The sequence below is a fragment of the Ovis canadensis genome, chromosome 5 (assembly GCF_042477335.2).
Source record: "Ovis canadensis isolate MfBH-ARS-UI-01 breed Bighorn chromosome 5, ARS-UI_OviCan_v2, whole genome shotgun sequence".
Lineage (NCBI taxonomy): Eukaryota > Metazoa > Chordata > Mammalia > Artiodactyla > Bovidae > Ovis > Ovis canadensis.
Window position 1 is genome coordinate 25,082,957 of NC_091249.1, and position 20,351 is coordinate 25,103,307.

A 20,351-nucleotide genomic window follows, 5' to 3' on the forward strand; every position below is an offset into this window, starting at 1 on the left:
GCTGAAACCATGTGCAAGCCCCTGTGTCTTTGTCTTTTGAAGTAAAATGCTGACTTAAGAGTTAATGATTGGGAAATGTGAAGGTGTAGAAACAAAGAGTAACTGTTGGGCTAGGGAACTGGTAACAATTTAGACACTAATTCTGCTGCAGAGCAGAATCGCTGAATTCCCAGTTGCCTGAAAGATATAGATAAAGGCCCGGCACACATTGCTATGTTGTTTTTACAGGAAGCAGACCCTCTCCAGATGAAAGCTGCTTACCACAAGAACACAGACCCCAGACTGGATGAAACCAGAAGGTTGATGAGGCTTGAAACTTAACCTTGATGCCAACCAATCCAAGAACTGTCCATGAGCTGATCACGCCCCTGCTCCTTGAACGCTATAAAACTCCTCGCTACCCCGTTCAGGGTGGGTCACATGATCTTCAGGGTATTAGCCCACTGTGCAGAAGGCAATGGCACCCCACCCTGTACTCTTGCCTGGAAAATCCCATGGACAGAGGAGCCTGGTAGGCTGCAGTCCATGGGGTCGCGAAGAGTCAGACACGACTGAGCGACATCACTTTCACTTTTCACTCTCATGCTTGGAGAAGGAAATGGCAACCCACTCCAGTGTTCTTGCCTGGAAAATCCCAGGGACGGGGGAGCCTGGTAGGCTGCCGTCTATGGGGTCTCACAGAGTCGGACACGACTGAAGCGACTTAGCAGCAGCAGCAGCCCACTGTGGCCCCCTGTGCCAGGCAAAGGAATAAAAGCTGCTCTTTGCTACTTCACCCCAAACTCCCTCTGTGTGTTTCTGTTCAGCACTGGTGAACAGAGGCCAAGTTTCAGCAACAATGCCGATAAAGTCACATTTTATTTTTTTAAATTTATGTGGCCGAGCGGAGTCATAGTTGCGGCCTATGGGGTCTTTGGTTGTGGCACATGGGCTTAGATTGGTCCCTGGGCCCCTACATTGGGAGCTTAAAGTCTTAACCACTGGAGCACCAGAGAGGCCCCTAAGTCACATTTTATAACTGAGGTTTTATATTGGAAGATAAACCCCAGATGGGATTTTTTTTTAATGTTTGCTATTGGTTGCTGAATGAAATTCAAGAGCATTTCTTCTTCCCAGGGATTATGAGGGAAAAATAATCTGCCTGCCAGTTTTCTGATGTGATATGAGCTCAAAACTTTAGGCTTCAGGATATGATAATAAATGATAAAAGCAAATCACCTAGAGAAAAAGAGAAACAGAGAGAATAGATGAGAGTGTTTTGAGAGGTCACTTAACAGTTATTTTTCCAGTTGTTCCAAAATGTTCATTACAGATGTTAGACAAGGCTTGGCAAACATGTGCTTCAAATTTCCTGCCTGGTTGTGTTTGTTTGCTAGGATTGCCGTAACAAAATATCGTAAGGTCAGGGGCTTAACAGCCCGAATTTTTTGTCTCATAGTTCTGGAGGCTGAAATCTGGGATCAAGGTGTCAGCGGGTTCTTTTTTCTTTCTGATAATTTTATTTCTTCATTTCTTTAGTTTTGGCTGTGGTGGGTCTTCATTTCTGGGCACGTTTTTTTCTCTAGTTGCAGCAAGCGGGGGTTACTCTCTCATGGCAGGGCCTTCTCTTTGCGGTGGCTCTAGGGCTCGTGGGCCCAGCCTCTAGAGCACAGGCTCAGTAGCTGTGGCGCAGGATTAGTTACTCCCAGGCATATGGGATCTTCCCGGGCCAGGGATGGAACGGGTGTCTTCTGCATTGGCAGGCTGATTCTTTACCACTGAGCCAACCAGGCAAGCCCTGCGCCGATTCTCTCTGCAGGTCATGAAGGAGAATCTGTCTCACGCCTCTCACCTTACTTTTAGTGACTTGCTAGCAATCTTTGGTGTTCCCTGACTTGTAGAAGCATCTCCCCAATCTCTGCCTTCATCTTCATAATGGTGTTCCTCTTGAGTGTGTTTGTGTGTGTGTGTGTGTGTGTGTCTGTCCAAATTTCTCCCTTTTCTAAGGACACTGGTTATATTGGATTAGGAGCCCACCCTAGTTCAGTACGGGGGCTTCCCAGGTGGCTCAAACAGTGAAGAATCTGCTTGCAATGCAGGAGGTGAAAGTGACGCGGGTTCGATCCCTGGGTCAGGAAGATGTCCTGGAGCAGGAAATGGCAACCCGCTCCAGTATTCTTGCCTGGAGAATCCCATGAACAGAGGAGTCTGGTGGACTACAGTCTGTGGGGTCTCAAAGAGTTGGACACAACTGAGCAACCAACACACTAGTCCAGCCGGACCTTAACTAATCCCAACTGCCGTGACCCTATTTCCAAATAAGTTCCCATTCTGAAGTATTGAGGGTTGGGACTCCAGCATATCTTTTTTTTTTTAATTTAAAAAGTTTGTTTATTTTTTTAGCTGGATGCTCCAAGTCTTAGTTACTGCACTCAGGGTCTTCATTGCCACGTGGGGAGTCTTCCTTGCAGCTTGCAGTCTCTTTAGTTGCGGCATGAAGGATCTAATTCCCTGACCAGGGACCAAACCCAGGTTCCCTGCATTGGGAGCACAGAGGTTTAACCAAGGGACCAAAATGGAAGTCTGCTAATTTACTTTTTTTTTTTTTTTGGCAGGGGGACACAATTCAACCCAGAATTCTCTTTTGTAATTCTCCATCTCATTTTATAAAGTCTTCAGTATTAGCTGTGCTGTCTCAGGGACACATTTGAGGGGTTTCATAGAGCTGGACTCTCTCATCCATTGGTTTCTCCAGCCTCCCATGTTTGCCTCCCTGGAAAGCCTTGTCCCGCTTCCATCAGTGGGGTTCAGTGTAGCATGTGCTGTGCTGTGCCTAGTTGCTCTGTCGTGTCTGACTCTTCGTAACCCCATGGACTGTAGCCCACCAGGCTCCTCTGTCCATGCGGATTCTTCAGGCAAGAATACTGGAGTGGGTTGCCAAGCCCTCCTCCAGGGGATCTTCCCAACCGAGGGATCAAACCCAGGTCTCCCACATTGCAGACTGATTCTTTACCAGCTGAGCCACCAGGGAAGCCCTCAATGTCAGTGTGTGTCTCCCCAGATGAGTAGGAGGATCCTTTCCCCAGGGACCTTGGCTCATTCAGGAATCCCCCTCCAACAGCCAGGAATATAACCTCAGGTGACAGGAAGCCCTCTCTTGTCTGTGCATCCAAACCACTCATGGACTTTTTTTTTGGCGGGGGGCAGTTTTTAAACTTTCATTTTATATGCAAAGAGCTAATATTGTTTCTGCATAAGGTAGATGTGCTGAACGATCTATCCAAGGGACTTCAGTTAGTCTGATTTGACACAGCCAACATCCTTCATGTACTGGCGGAAATACTGGTGGCCCATACTGAGGCAGTGTTTCCGGATCAGACCGTGCCTGTTTGAGCAGACCCAGCAAGAGCGAGAACCTTCGCTGAAATTTCTCAAATGGCCCCAGTAGAGCTGCTGGTGACCCACGTTGCTTTCTCGACTGCAATGAGGCAAAAGGCTCACAGATTTTTTAAATTAAACAAATTGAGTTGTAGTCAGCTACATGTCACACACCATTTTAAAGTGTATACAACGCAGTGTCATTTACCACTTTCACAATGTCGTGCAGCTCTCACCTCCATCTAGTCCCAGGACATTTTCATCCCCCCAAGAGGAAGCTCCATATGATTTAGCACTCCGTCCCCAGCCCTCCCCTCCCCACCGTCCCTGTCAACCACTCATCAGCTTTCTGTCCCTATGGATTTATCCTGAATGTTTCAATAAATGGAATCACTCAATATGTGACCTTTTTTGAGTGGCTACTTTCACTCAGCAAAATGTTTCTGAGGTTCATCCACACTGTGCCAGCTATCAGTGCCTCTTTTCTTCTGGAGACTCGTTGGTTTTGTTTTACTGATTTTGATTGGAGCACAGTTGCTTTACAGTGTTGCGTTAGTTTCCGCTGTGCAGCAAAGTGAATCAGTTATACACATACATGTACCCACTCTTTTTTAAAGAATTCCTTCCCATTCAGGCCGCCACAGAGCACTGAGTAGAGGGCCCTGTGCTCTACGGTAGGTTTTCATTTGTTATCTATTTTATACATTCAGTTCAGTTCAGTCGCTCAGTCGTGTCCGACTCTTTGCAGCCCCATGAGTCGCAGCACGCCAGGCCTCCCTGTCCATCACCATCTCCCGGAGTTCACTCAGACTCTTGTCCATCGAGTCCGTGATGCCATCCAGCCATCTCATCCTCTGTCCTCCCCTTCTCCTCCTGCCCCCAATCCCTCTCAGCATCAGGGTCTTTTCCAATGAGTCAACTCTTCGCATGAGGTGGCCAAAGTACTGGAGTTTCAGCTTTAGCATCAGTCCCTCCAAAGAAATCCCAGGGCTGATCTCCTTCAGAATGGACTGGTTGGATCTCCTTGCAGTCCAAGGGACTCTCAAGAGTCTTCTCCAACACCGCAGTTCAAAAGCATCAGTTCTTCAGCGCTCAGCTTTCTTCACAGTCCAACTCTCACACCCATACATGATTTTATACATAGTATATATATGTCAGTCCCAATCTCCCAATTCATCGCATCTCCTCTTCCCCCAGGGTAACCCTAAGTTTGTCCTCTAAATCTGTGACTCTATTTCAGCTTTGCAAATATGTTTATCTGTACCGTTTTTCTAGATTGCTTTGTGTAGCTTTTTAAAGATATACTTGCCTGGACAAATACATCTAGATAAGGGTTGGAAAACTACGCCCAATGAGGGGGGAGGGGTGGGGGTTCCCAAGTATGGCTCCCTGCCTCTTTATATAGCCTGTGAACTAAGAATGATTTTTACCTTTTAAAATCATTTTAAAAAATTAAGTGAAGAATAGTCCCTGGTGAGAATGATACAAATCTTAAATTTCAGTGTCTACAAAGTTTTTCTGAACCACAGCTACTTCCATTTGTTTCCATTTTTTCTCTGGCCCCCTTTCAGGCTACCAAGACAGAGTTCAAGGCTGGTCCGAAGGTAGTGAGTTATCTCAATTGATTGTTCACAGTCAGTTACAGATTGAACTCCTCGTTCTACTCTTCCCCCCTTCTTGCTACTGCCCTTGACTAGAAAAAAAAAAGAAAAGAAAAAAAGACGCAGACACAAAAAAGACAGAGGTCAAGATGGAGATGGTCTGGCCCCCAAACTAATGATACTGACCACTTGGCCCTTTAAGGAAAGTCAGCAGATCACTGCCCCAGGGAATGGGCACCACCTAAAATTTCACCATTCCTTATAAAGGACTCTTTCTCTTTCCCCTCATCTTCCTGAGGCCAAACTCCTCCCAGAATCCACATGGAGACCCCTCAGTTGGAAAGATTTGTTCGAATCCATACATATCAGTTTGCTATACACTTGAAACTAACACAATATTGTAAATTAATTATATTTCTGGGAATTCCCTGTCAGTCCAGTGGTTACAGCTCCACGTTTCCACTGCAGGAGACATGAGTTCAATCCCTGGCAGGGGAACTAAGGTCCTACATGCTGTGAGGTGCAGCCAAAAAAAAAAAAAAAAAAGAACAATGATGGAATAGAATCAGAGGACCTGGTTTAGAACGAGGAGATAAAGTAAGCCTCTCTCCAAAGAAGAATTTTGATTCTGATGATGCTGATACTAATTCCAATGTGTGGCTTTCCCCTCTCCCTCCTATACCACCAAGCAAGTTTCCAACGTACTGGGTGTCCTACATTTCCACTCAGTTCTGATACAACCTGGAGATAGCATCAGGGTCCACAGGTTAAGGACTCCATCCGATACGACTGTCCCCATCGCAGATGGCGAGCACAGGTCCAGGTTGTTACCTGTGTTTCTGACCAACTGGGTATAAATCAGAGGTTCCCATTGAGTCAAGAGATGGATGAGCCCCCAGGGGAAACAGTTAGAGTTGGTTCTCTGTGGATCGATACTCTGAGAAGAAAATAGTAGGACAATCGTGGGAGGAGGCTAAGCCCTGCCCAGATCAAAGATAAGAGACCACATATTTCTCATTCTCGAAGCCAAGGAAACTCTTGATTAGAAAGCTCCTTGGAGGTAAAAAAATGGAGGGGGTGTCACCCCCATAGTAAGTGATACAAACTACTGCTTGGCCTCTTCAGTGCAGTATATCTTGACTGAGAGAAGCTCACGCGCACATAGGGGGACCCTGAGATATACCACATATAGACTCAGAGCAGGTGAATCAAAATGATTGGCCAAAGGAAACCCCGGGACGAATGCCCCTTAAAAGTGATCGACTACCAGAAAGGGGTGACTCTCTGTCTGAGTCTGCCCATGAGACTCTCCACATGCACTGTACTCTTTTCCTCCTCCTAGTAAACACTTTGCTTGTTTCGCTGTTGCGGCCCCATAGACTGTAGTCCGCCGGGCTCCTCTGTCCATGGAATCCTCCAGGCAAGAATACTGGAGTGGGTTGCCATACTCTTCTTCAGGGGATCTTCCTGACCCAGGGATGGAACTCAGGTCTCCTGCACTGCAGGTGGATTCTTTACCTGCTGAGCCACCGGGGAAGCCCCACTTGTTTCACTGCTTTCTGTCTTTGTGGGAACTCTTTTTCTGCAAAGTTGAAGAGCCAGGGTCTTGTCACTGGCCTCTGGTCTAGCGGCTAGGATTTGGTACTCTCACCGTTGTGACCCAATCCCAATCTCTGGCGGGGAACTGAAACCCCGCTTCAAGGCGGTGCAGGACGAGGCCACCTGAGATCACCGTGACCCCCTTCTTGTGTCTGATTAATTTCCTACAGTGGCTCACTGAACTCGGAATACTAGAGTTTACTCACTAGATCATTTATTTATTACAGTGAGACTCAACAGCCAGATGCAGAGAGATACACCCGGCAAGATCCTGAACAAAGGAACTTCTGAAAGCGTTCTGGTTCACCAACCTAGAAGTTCTCTGAACCCCAATCTTTGAGTTTTTATGGAAGCTTCATTACATAGACATGATTGATTAAGTCCTTGATCATCGGTGATTGAACTCAATCACCCCAGAGGTTGGGAAGTGGGAGTGAAATTTTCAACCCTCTAATGACAAAGTTGGTTCCGATGGCAACCCACTCACATCTCTGTGTGCTTTCCCTAGTATAACAAGACACCTTCGTCACTCTTATCACAGAAATTCCAAGGTTTTAAGAGAATTGCCTTAAAATTAGAAACAAGGATGAAGGCCAAAAATATAGATATTTCTTTTTATTTCTTTATTGTAGTTTTGACTGTGCAGGGTCTTCGGATGAAGACCAAATATATATATATATATTTATTTTTATTTCTTTATTGTAGTTTTGACTGTGCGGGGTCTTCGTTGCTGTGCTTGGGCTTTCTCTAGTTGCGGAGAGTGGGGGCTACTCTCTGGTTGCCGTGCACGGGCTTCTCACTGTGGCGACTTCTCTTGTTGTGGAGCAGGGCCCTAGAGAGTGGGCTCAGTAGTTGTGGTACATGGGCTTAGTTGCTCCAAACCATGTGGATCTTCCTGGACCAGGGATTGAACCCATGTCCCCTGCATTGGCAGGCAGATTCTTAACCACTGGACCACTGGGGAAGTGGCAAATATATGTATTTCTTATTATAAATCACAATATCACAGATCTCAAGCTTCCCTTTCTTGACTTGTCAATCCCGGGAAATTCCCATGATTTTCTGCCTGTCCCTAAAGCATCTGGAATTGTCGATGGCCAGCTGCCTTATCACCTTAGGAAATCCTTATGTAAACTCTCTTTCCCCTCATGAGTGAGAAACGTGGTCTCCATGGCAGCGAGGTTAAAGTTCTCTCTGATTTCACGTCACTTCATTGGCAGTTTAATTGCCCAGGACAAGAAAAAAACAAAACACCAGACGCCTTATACTGATGTGTGTACAACACAGATTTTGAATAATGACCCTGAGGGAAACATTTCTACCTTTCTTTTCTGTTGCTTCGTAATAAATTCTCAAAAATATTTCCCTGAAGCAATGTGCTGCAAGGCCTACAATCTGCCTTAACATCTAGTGGAAATGAGACAGAAGGGAAAGAGGCAGGACACAACCTTTAAAAGAATGACGTAATCGCTGAGGATACAACAAAAACTGATTAAAGCTAATTAGCCCCAAGATGACAGGCTGCCCTGGTGGCTCAGATGGTGAAAAATCCACTTACAATGTGGGAGACCTGGGTTCGATCCCTGGGTTGGGAAGATGCCCTGGAGAAGGGAACAGCTACCCACTCCAGTATTCTTGCCTGGAGAATTCCATGGGCAGAAGAGCCTGGAGGGCTACAGCCCTGGTGGGCTACACACTCCACAGGGCCACAAAGAGTCAGACCCGACTGAGCTAATAACACTGTATAGCACAGGAACAACATTCAATATTCTGTGATAAACCATAACAGGAATATGTGTGTAACTGAATCACTTTTACTATACAGCATATATTGCCACAATAAATTTTTTTTAAAGTCAGCAAATCTAAGATATTCTGTTATAGCAGCCCAAACAGACTAAGACAGTTTCTATAGTGGAAGAATTACTATTAAAAAAAGAACTGCACCTTGCTTATGTATCCTTCAGGTCTACGTCCTTGTGGGCAATGTGTCACTTGGAAAGTCTCATGGTCCAGATGGGAGCAAAAGTCCCCAGCTGTAGCCAACTGGCTTCCTAAATTGAGACTAGATATTGGGATTGGCCTCTCTGGTGACTCAGATGATAAAGAATCCATCTGCAATGTGGGAGACCTGGGTTCGATTCCTAGGTTCGGAGGATGCCCTGGAGAAGGGAACGGCTACCCACTCCAGTATTCTGGCCTGGAGAATTCCATGGACAGAGGAGGCTGGCAGGCTACAGTCCATGGGGTTTCAAAGAGGTGGACACAACTGAGTGACTTTCACTTTCAGAGATACCACGTGTGCCTGGGCTGATCACTAGTTTCTAAGGCTGTTCAATTTCTTAGTACATGTGATGCTGAAATCCTGTGATGTTCTGCCGCTGGAAAGACACTCAGCCGTGGGATTCTGAGAGATACTCTGTGGTTGTCATGGGAGCACTCCAGGCAGAAGAGACGATCAGTTCCTAGAGTTAGGAGAAAGCTGTCCTCATAGACTTAAGAGAGAGTGAAGGGCTTCAGGAAGAGATTCAATGTTCAGAATGGCTAGCTGAACTGAAGCCAGAAAGAGAAAAACAAATGCCGCATGACATCACTTATATATGCGGCTTCCCAAGTGGTGCAGTGGTAAAGAATCCACCTGCCAGTGAAGGAGATGCAGGAGACGTGGGTTCAGTCCTTAGGTTGGGAGGATCCCCTGGAGTAAGAAATGGCACCCCACTCCAGTATTTCTGCCCGGGAAAATCCCATGGACAGAGAAGTCTGGCAGCCTACAGTCCATAGAGTCGCAAAGAGTCAGACACGAATGAGCAGCTGAAAACACACACACACACATATATATATATATACACACACATACACAAGCACACATACACATATACGTGTGTGTGTTCTTTTATCAGATTACTGATATATATGTATATGTATATATATGTATCTGCATTTGTGCTCAGTCATGCCCGACTCTTTGTGAGCCCAGGGACTAGAGCCTGCCAGGTTCCTCTGTCCATGGAATTTTCCAGGCAAGACCTGGAGTGGGTTTCCATTTCTTACTCCAATATATATGTGACTGAATCACTGTGTTGTACATCTTAAACTAAAATGATATTGTAAGTCAACTATACTTCAATTAAAGAAAAGAAAAAAACATTATTATTAGAGCACTAATTCTTAAACTTCTTGGTCTCAGGCCCCCCTCTGCACTCTTAAAGTTACTCAGGACCCTACAGAGCTTTCTTAAATGTAAGTTGTAGCAATCAATACTTACTGTTTAAACATTAAAATTGAGAAAATTTACAATGTGCATTTAAAATTTACTTAAAATAACAGTAAAACCCATTGAATGGTAACATGAACAACATATTTTACTACATTTTCCAAACCAAAAAATTTAGTTAGAAGAGTAGCATTGCTTTACATTTGCAAATCTCCTAGAAGACAGTTGTATTCTCATTTGTGAGACTACCTTATTACTCTGTTGTGAAATGTCATTTTAGTCCAAGTCTATGAAGAAAACCTACAAGCATCTAGCTGAAAAAAGTATTTCAATAGACTTCTCAGGAACTCAAGAATTCTTTCAGTTCAGTTCAGTTCAGTTGCTCAGTCATGTCCGACTCTTTGCGACCCCATGAATCGCAGCACACCAGGCCTCCCTGTCCATCACCAACTCCCAGAGTTCACTCAGAGTCGCGTCCATCAAGTCAGTGATGCCATCCAGCCATCTCATCCTCTGTCATCCCCTTCTTCTCCTGCCCCTAATCCCTCCCAGCATCACAGTCTTTTCCAATGAGTCAACTCTTCGCATGAGGTGGCCAAAGTACTGGAGTTTCAGCTTTAGCATCATTCCCTCCAAAGAAATCCCAGGGCTGATCTCCTTCAGAATGGACTGGTTGGATCTCCTTGCAGTCCAAGGGACTCTCAAGAGTCTTCTCCAACACCACAGTTCAAAAACATCAATTCTTCGGTGCTCAGCCTTCTTCACAGTCCAACTCTCACATCCATACCTGACCACTGGAAAAACCATAGCCTTGACTAGACAGACCTTAGTCGGCAAAGTAATGTCTCTGCTTTTGAATATACTATCTAGGTTGGTCATAACTTTCCTTCCAAGGAGTAAGTGTCTTTTAATTTCATGGCTGCAATCACCATCTGCAGTGATTTTGGAGCCCCCCAAAATAAAGTCTGACACTGTTTCCACTGTTTCCCCATCTATTTGCCATGAAGTGATGGGATCGGATGCCATGATCTTCGTTTTCTGAATGTTGAGCTTTAGGCCAACTTTTTCACTCTCCTCTTTCACTTTCATCAAGAGGCTTTTTAGTTCCTCTTCACTTTCTGCCATAAGGGTGGTGTCATCTGCATATCTGAGGTTACTGATATTTCTCCCGGCAATCTTGATTCCAGCTTGTGTTTCTTCTCATGATGTGCTCTGCATATAAGTTAAATAAGCAGGGTGACAATATACAGCCTTGACGTACTTCTTTTCCTATTTGGAACTAGTCTGTTGTTCCATGTCCAGTTCTAACTGTTGCTTCCTGACCTGCATACAGGTTTCTCAAGAGGCAGGTCAGGTGGTCTGGTATTCTCATCTCTTTACTAAAACTTGAAATACTGGTAATTTAGTCAAGGTTAGTTGTAGTGGGGAACCTCCATTTCAGTAAGTTCTATTTTATTCAAATCCATTTGTCTACCTTGCACTTTTCATGTATTCTTTTTTTCCCCATATCACAGACATGTGGGATCTTAATTCCCTGACCAGGGATCAAACCCATGCCCCCTGCATTGGAAGCACAGGGTTTTAATCACTAGACTGATAGGACAAGTCCTACCTTGCACTTTTTATGACTCATTCACTGGTCTTTTGAATAATATTACTTCACTAAGTCATACAGATCTTCCAAACCTCAACACATTTCATTACATAATATTTTAAAAACTCCATTTGTTAATATCACCACCAGTCTCAGACAAGTCTTTCAGTGTTGGAACGTTGTCAAACATGGCGACAAACACGTGTCTTTCAAAATTAAAATTTTTTCTTGAAAGCTCAAATTTTACCACTGGCAACAAACACTGTCAGTTGCTTTCCTTGAAGAGGCAAGTTCATTTCATTCACTTTTGAGAAAATTTTTGCCAGAAGCCAAGTTGAATCCTCACAGACTGTCAGTTTTTTCCAGTAAATTATAGTTCATGGAAAACTGGCCAATTCAACCCTTAAACACTCACACAACTGCGGTCCTCAAGGTATCTACCATCTGTCTATTGTGATTGGCTCAGAGGTGGTCATGTGATAAAGGCTGGGCCAATCAGAGTGCATCTCAGAACAAAAAATTTCTATCTCCTTCCCTGAAGTTTGAAGCTTTAGGGCTACTGGCAGCCAGCTTTTGACCATAGGGTTGGCCAACCATCATTTGAAGCCAACATCGTGAAGGGCACAGCAGAGACAGGAAGAAACTAGTTTATTGATCACATCATTGAGCCAGAATACCAAGTCGTTCTTAAAAACACATCTTACTTTTTCATTTATGATGTCTGCTTGGGTGTATCATCCACTGGCTGACTTAAATAACAGACATTTAATTCTTACAGTTCTGGAGGCTAAAAAACCAACATCAGTGTTGCAGTCAATCAGGTTCCTAGTGAGGGCTCTGTTTTTGATTTTCCGATGGCCCCATTCTTGCTATATCCGCACATGGCCTTTCCCTGGTTCAAGAACATAGTTGTTTGGTCACTCTGTCGTGTCCCACTCTTTGCAGCCCTACAGACTGCAGCAGGACAGGCTTCCTTATCCTTCACCATCTCCCAGAGTTTGCTCAAACCCAGATCCATTGAGCCAGTGATGCCATCCAACCATCTCATTTTCTATTGCCCCCTTCTCCTCCTGCCCTCAGTCTTTCCCAGCATCAGGGTCTTTTCAAGAACACAGAGACAGTGTGATTTCTCCCTCTTCCTCTTTTAAAAATGTTTTATTTATTTATTATTTTTGTCTGTGCTGGGTCTTCGTTGCTGCACAGGCTTTCTCTAGTTGTGGTGAGTGGGGGCTACTCCCTACCTGAGGGGTGTGGGCTTCTCATTGTGGTGGCTTCTCTCGTTGTGGAGCACGGGCTCTAGGGAACACAGGTTCCGGAATTTTGGCATACAGGCTTAGTTGCTGTATGGCAAGTGGGATCTTCCTGGACCAGGGATTGAACCTTTGTCCCCTGCACTGCATTGGCAGGCAGATTCTTAATCACTAGACCACCAGAGAAGTCCCTCTCTTTGTATTAGGACTGCAGCTTTACTGAATTAGGCCCCACCTCTACGGTGGAAGTGAAAAATTTATTTATTTAGCCTTGGAAGTGAAAAATGTTAGTCGCTCAGTCACATCCAACTCTTTGCCACCCATGAACTTGCAGCCCATCAGGCTCCTCTGTCCATGGAATTCTCCAGAATTCTGGAATAGAGAGTCCAATATTGGACTAGAAGTCATAGAATACTTAGAATTCTATACATAGAATACATGGAATAGAAGAATACTGGAATAGATAGTCATTCTCTTTCTCCAGGGGACGTTCCCAATCTAGAGATCGAAATCAAGCCTCTTTCCTTGCAGGCATATTCTTTACCATAATTGCCTCCTAAAAGCCCTAATCCAAATACAGTCAAGTTGGGGGTTAGGGCTTTAGCATATGAATTTTAAAAGGATGCAATTTGGTCCATGGCAGCTAACACTATGTCCAGTTCTGTTTGAGATTTTACTTAGTCACAACCAGAAGTATCCTAAACAATGCAGTGGAAACTTAAGTGATTTTTAGTAAGTCTGAGCCTCAGTTTTCTCTTCTGCAGAATGTTTAAAAGCAGGAGATCCTTGTCATCCTCATCCACCAAGCAGATTAAGTGAAACAATATATTTGTGAATATTTGAAATAATATAAACGTCATGGATGATATTAATTAAAATTAACAAGAAGGTTGGAGGACTTCCCTGGAAGTCCAGTGGTTAAGAATTCATGCTTCCAATGCAGGGGGTGTGCGTTCAATCCCTAGTCTGGAACTGGGATCCTGCATGCTTTGTGGTTGGGTCAAAAAAAAAAAGTAAATAAAATAAAATAAACAAGAAGCCTGCCAGACCAAGGGTCAGAGGTAGGCACAGCAAGCTGAGGAAAAAAGAGAGAAATGATAACCCTGTTTTTCTAAAGAATAGATAAATAGTGATAGGAGCATGCATACTTGGGATATGCATGCTCAGAAATACAAAAATAAACCTTCAGACCCTAAATGGGGAGAGTAATTATAAATATAGCAATATTAGCTGCTAGTGATAAGCCCAATTAGAGGACGTAAAGATGGTTTAGAAGGTCTTCACGCAGAGCATCTTGAGTTGCTATAAAAATATTTGATATTTACAGCTCAAGAAAGAGATGAAAATTAAGAGAAGATAGTTCAGGATCTGACTGTTGATCCGCTCTGTTGTAGGTGCTGTCAATGCCCCTTTTTTCCTTCTCATTGTCAGTCATTACACCCTGGCCCAGCTTCCAAAGGCCAGCTGTGCTGAGCTGTGCTCAGGCACTCAGGCGTGTCTGACTCTTTGGGGCCCCATGGACTGTAACCAGCCAGTTCCTCTGCCCGTGGGATTTTCCAGGCAAGAATACTGGAGTGGGGTGCCATTTCCTACACCAGGGGATCTTTCTGACCCGGGGATTGAACTCGTGTCTGTTGAGTCTCCTGTGGATTCTTTAATCCGCTAGCACCACCTGGGAAGCCTTTCCAAAGACCAGCCTCTGCATTCATTTGCCTGAAGACTTTCTCTGGCTTCTGAGGTCACACTGATCTACACAGTCAGGCCCAGAAATACCAGGGAAAGAACGCCCTCTGTGGGTGCAGTCAACCAGTGACTGGTAGGAGGTGGTGGATAAATAGCCCAGCTCTCTTGCCCATCAGTTGGGCGATACAGAGATCTGCACTCTATGCTGCTTCCCAGAGGCTCCCACTGTGTTCCAGTTTCCCACTGTGGTAACTTGCTTGATAACATGCCCTGTACTGTCTGCCCACCTTCCCTGCTTCACTTTCCATTCCCTTCCCAGGTTCCCTGGTGTGTGTGTGTGTGTGTGTGTGTGCGCGCTTAATCACTCAGTCATGTCTGACTTTGTGACCCCGGGACTCGCCAGGCTCCTCTGTCCACGGTATTTCCCAGGCAAGCATACTGGAGTAGGGTGCCATTTCCTCCTCCAAGGGATCTTCCTGACCCAGGGATTGAACCTGCATCTCTTGTGTCTCCTGCATTGGAATCAGATTCTTTACCTGCTGAGTCAACGGGAAAGCCATCAGGGTCGCCTGGAACCACTTTTAAAGTGGAATGAAAACTGACCTTTTCCAGTCTGGTGGCCACTGCTGAGTATTCCAAATTTGCTGACATTGAGTGAAGCACTTTAACAGCATCATCCTTTAGGATTTGAAATAGCTCAGCTGGAATTCCATCACCTCCACTAGCTTTGTTTGTCGTAATGCTTCCTAAGGCAAACTTGACTTCACACTCCAGGATGTCTGGCTCCAGGTGAGTGATCAGTCATGACTATCCTGGTCATTAAGATCTTTTTTTGTATAGTTCTGTGTATTCTTGCCACCACCTTTTCCTTTTAATCTCTTCTGCTTCTGTTAGGTCCTTACCATTTTTGTCCTTTATTGTGCTTGCTTCATCCTTGCATGAAATGTTCCCTTGGTATCTCTAATTTTCTTGAAGAGATCTCTAGTCTTTCCCATTCTGTTGTTTTCCTCTATTTCTTTGCACTGTTCACTTAAGAAGGCTCTCTTCTCGCTCCTTGCTATTCTCTGGAACACTGCATTCAGGTGGGTGTATCTTTCCCTTTCTCTCTTGCTTTTCACTTCTCTTTTTCCCTTGGCTATTAGTAAAGCCTTATCAGACAATCACTTTGCCCTCTTGCATTTCTTTTTTGTGGGGATGGTTTTGGTCACTGCCTCCTGTGCAATGTTATGATCCTCCGTCCATAGTTCTTCAGGCACTCTGTCTATCATATCTTATCCCTTGAATCTATTTGTCACTTCCACTGTATAATCATAGGGATTTGATTTAGGTAACTCCTGAATGGCCTACTGGTTTTCCCTACTTTCTTCAATTTAAACCTGAATTTTGCAATAGGGAGCTGATGATCTGGACCACAGTCAGATTCCAGTGTTGTTTTTCATGACAACAAAACAACTTAGAGCTTCTCCATCTTCAGCTGCAAAGAACGTGATCAATCTGATTTCGATATTGACCATTTGGTGATGTTCATGTGTAGAGCCATCTCTTGTGTTGTTGGAAAAGGGTGTTTGCTGTGAGCAGTGTGTTCTGTTGGCAAAATTCTATCAGCTTTTGCTCTGCTTCATTTTGTACACCAAGGCCAAATTTTCCTGTTACTCCAAGTGTCTCTTGATTTCTTGCTTTTGCATTCCAGTCCCCTATGATGAAAAGGACATCTTGTGTGTGTGTGTGTTAGTTCTAGAAGATCTTGTAGGTCTTCATAGCACCAGCCAACTTCAGCTTCTTTAGCATCAGTGGTTGGGGCTTAAATTTGGAGTACTGTGATATTGAATGGTTTGCCTTGGAAACAAACCAAGATCATTCTGTTATTTTTGAGATTGTACCCAAGTACTTGCATTTTGGACCCTTTTGTTGACTTTGAGGGCTACTCCATTTCTTCTAAGGGATCCTTGCACACAGCAGTAGATACAATGGTCATCTGAATTAAATTCACCCATTCCCATTCATTTTAGTTCACTGATTCCTAAGATGTCAGTGTTCTCTCTTGCCATCTCCTGCTTGATCATGTTCAATTTACCTTGATTTACGGACCCAACATTCCAGGTACCTATGCGATATTCTTCTTTACAGCATTGGACTTCACTTTCATCACCAGATACATCCGCAATTGACATTTCCACTTTGGCCCATCCACTTCATTCTTTCTGGAGCTATTAGTAATTGCCCTCCACTCTTCCCTGGTAGCATATGGGACATTTTCCAACACGCGGGGCTCACTTTTCCATGTCATATCTCTTTGCTTTTTTATGCTGTTCATGGGGTTCTTGTGGCAAGAATACTAGCGTGGTTTGCCATTCCCTCCTCCAGGGGACTGCATTTTGTCAGAACTCTCCACCATGACCTGTCTATCTTGAGTGGCCCTGCACAGCATGGCCATAGCTTCATTGAACTACACAAGCCCCTTTGCCATGATAAGGCTGTGATCCAGGAAGGGGACATACACTGTACTTCCATTTATATGATCTCCCGGTGATGACAAAACTGTAGGGACAGATTGCTATGGGCTGAAGATGCCGGAAGGAGTTAATTGCAAACGGTCTCCAGGGAACTGCTTGGGGCTGATGGAACTCTTCTGTATCTTGATTTTGGAGATGGTTCCACAGCTGTGTGCATTTTTCAAAACTCATAGGACTGTACACTAATCAAGGGTGAATTTGGCTGGATGTAAATTAAGCCTCAATAAAAAAGGTCACTTAAAGAAAGAGCATTCACCATCATTGTCTTAGCTGGTTGTCATGACAACCCAGCAACAATCAGGCATGATTATTCATTTTTTCAGCTAACTGTTTTGAGCCTATCTGCACTTTGCAATGCCACGTCCTTCTAAACCTGCTGCTGATTGCTTTCCAGCCCACCAGTCCTCTCAACTTGTTCTTGTCGAGGTCATTAGTGACTGCATATTTGCTCACGCCCGTGGTTCATTTTCACTCTCACTTCCTTGACCTTTTTTTATTTCTTCCTTCCTTTCACTCCTCCCTCCCTCCCCTTCTCTCCTTTCTTTTTTTATCTTTTTCAAGAAACAATCTCAATTTTTAAAATGTTTTTTACAATTTTAATTGGAGGCTAATTACTTTACAATATTGTGGTGAATGTTGCCATACATTCGCATGAATCAGCCATGGGTGTTCATGTGTTCCTCATCCTGACCCTCCTTCCCACCTCCCTCCCCATCCCATCCCTCAGGTCAAGATTATTTATTTGGCTGCACTGGGTCCTAGGTACAGCAGGTGAGATATTTCAGTCGCAGCACACAGACTCTTAGTTGCGGCATGTGGGATCTTGTTCCCTGCCCAAGGGTCAAGCCCAGTCCTCCTGCACTGGGATCGGGGACTTTTAGGCATTGGACCACCAGGGAAATCCCTCCTTCTTTCTTTTTATCTCTCTTTCTTTCATTCTGTCTCTCCCTCCCTCTCCCCCTCTCTGTCACTCCTTGCTCTCTCTCTCCCTCTCCCTCTTTCTCTCTCTGTCTCTTTCTTTCTCTCCCTCCCTCCCTCTCTCGCTGTCTTTCATTCTTTCTTTCCCACTTGGCACCCCAGATGCTCACACCACAGCTCTGTCTCCCCCAGCCCGCAGCTTTCTCCATGCTGCTCTTTGCTGCGCTGCCTTTGACTGTCCTCAATTTCTTCTTTACCCCATCCCTCCCCACTCACCTGCTTTTCCTCTCCTCCCCACCTCCCTAGGGGAGCACATCCAGCCTTTTGGCACCAGATAGCTCTTAGACACTCAAGACTGCCGAATCTGGTTTGCATCTTACCCCCTTCTTTCCTGCTTACGTGGATTTCCAGTGTCATTTTTGTCAGTTGATTTTGCAGTCTCCAAAAATGGCATTAAATCAGGGAAGCTTTGACTCACAGCTCAGGGCTGCTGTCGCTAGGTTTTGGGCCACTTGCTTCACTTCACATTTTCTTTATCTGTTTATTTGTTGATGGACATTTAGCCTGTTTTCAAATCTTGGTCATTGTGAATAATACTGCAATGAACATGTGAGCCTCAGATATCTCATCAAGACCCAGATTTCTTTTCCTGTGGATATACACCCGGAAGTGGGATTGCTATCTCACAGGGTAGTTCCACTTTTAATTTCTTGAGAAACCTCAACACTGTTTTCCGTGATGGCTGCACCAATTCATATTTCCACCAACAGTGCACAAGTGCTGCTTTTCTCTACACCATTGCCAACACTTGTGATCTCCTGTCTTTTTGAGAGTAGCAAAGGTTCATAGTCTTGACCTCAACTGGCTAAAGACAACACTGTCCTGAATAAAGCTGATTAAAAGAGCATTATTTCATCTTCTTTAAAATTTTTCTAGCTATAAAAGCTATACACTTCAAAAATCCAAACACTGGAAACTGATGATCTCCATTAATCTCTCATCAAGAGCTCACCCATATTTGTAGCTGTTGTTCAGTGGCTAAGTCATGTGACCCCATGGCTAAGTCTTTGTGACCCCATGTACTACAGCACGACAGGGTCCCCTGTCCGTCACTATCTCCCGGGGTTTGCTCAAAGCCATGTCCGTTGAGTTCATGATACCGTCCAATCATTTCATCCTCTGCCACTCCCTTCTCCTTTTGCTTTCAATCTTTCCCAGTGTCAGGGTCTTTTCCAGTGAGTCAGTTCTTCGCATCAGTTGGCCAAAGTATTGGAGCTTCAGCTTCAGCACCAGTTCTTCCTGTGAATATTCAGGGTTGATTTCCTTTAGGATTGACTGGTTTGATCTCCTTGCTGTCCAAGGGACTGTCAAGAGTCTTCTCCAGCACTACAATTAGAAAACACCAGTTCTTCAGCACTCAGCCTTCTCTAAGATCCAACTCTCACATCTGTTCATGACTACTGGAAAAACCATATTAGTGATTTGCAATTAATCTTCTCAAACATTTATTTATAAATGCTAACTTTCAAAGTCAGAACGTGTACATTCTGTTCTGACTTATTTACTTGATAAGATATATTGGCTGTCTAGTGATTTGGTAATTGATTAATTAATTTTATATTTTTGGTTGCTCTGGATTCTCGCTGCACGTGGGCTTTCTCTAGTAGTTGAGAGCTAGGGCTACTCTTTGTTGCTGTGTGTGGGCTTCTCATTGCAGTGGCTTCTTTTATTGAGGAAACAGGCTCTAGGTGTGCAGGTTCCAGTTGTTGCAGCACGTGGGCTCAATAGTTGCAGCTCATGATCTCTAGAGAGCAAGCTCAGTAGCTGTGGTGCTCAAGGGCTCAGCTTCTTCTTGGCATGCGGAATCCTCCCAGACAAGGGATCAAAGCTACGTCCTCTGCATTGACAGGTGGATTCTTATCCACTGCGCCACAAGGGAAGTCCAGAGATAGAATGTCTTTTAATTTTTGCCTCTGGTCAGTGTTCCTCAATGGGGGAGAGTTGTCCCCCAGGGGACATTTGGTTGTGACATTTGAGGGTGGTCATGTCCATGGTATCTTGGGGGTAGAGGCTGAATATGCTATTAGATGGGAACATCTTACAGAGAACAAGACAGCCCTGCCCCCCTGCCACCACAAAGAGATATCCTGGATTATCCGAGTGGCTCCAAATGTAATCACATGCATGCGAGAATGCTCTGTTGCTTTAGTCGTGTCCAACTCTTTGCAATCCCATGAACTGTAGCCCACCAGGCTCCTCTGTCCATGGGATTCTCCAGGCAAGAATACTGGAGTGGGTGTCATGCCCTCCTCCAGAGGATCTTCCCAACCCAGGGATCGAATCTGGGTCTCCTGCATTGCAGGCAGATTCTTTACTGCTGAGTCACTAGGGAAGTCCAATGTAATGACAGGTGTCTTTATATTAACAAGGGGCAGGAGATCAGAGGCAATGTGATAATGGAAGAAGGGGGAGAAAGGTACCTGAAGATACTACTCTGCTGCTTTTGAAGATGGAGGAAGGGGACATGAGTCAAGGGATACAAGAAACGCATCTCTAGAGCCTGGAAAAGTTGAGGAAGTATGTTCTCTTCTAGAGCTTCCAGAGAGAAGCACAGCCCTACCC

At 44.7% G+C, this 20,351-nt stretch overlaps 1 protein-coding gene across 1 annotated transcript; it reads right to left on the minus strand.

Moving 5' to 3' along the window:
* Nucleotides 1-3,273: 3,273 nt before the first annotated feature.
* Nucleotides 3,274-12,692, minus strand: LOC138440646 (small ribosomal subunit protein uS14-like). Its single transcript, XM_069590301.1, has 2 exons — nucleotides 12,607-12,692; nucleotides 3,274-3,457 (listed from the first exon to the last, which is right to left on the minus strand). Exons 1-2 carry the CDS (start codon nucleotides 12,690-12,692, stop codon nucleotides 3,274-3,276), a joined length of 270 nt encoding a protein of 89 aa, XP_069446402.1.
* Nucleotides 12,693-20,351: the final 7,659 nt, after the last annotated feature.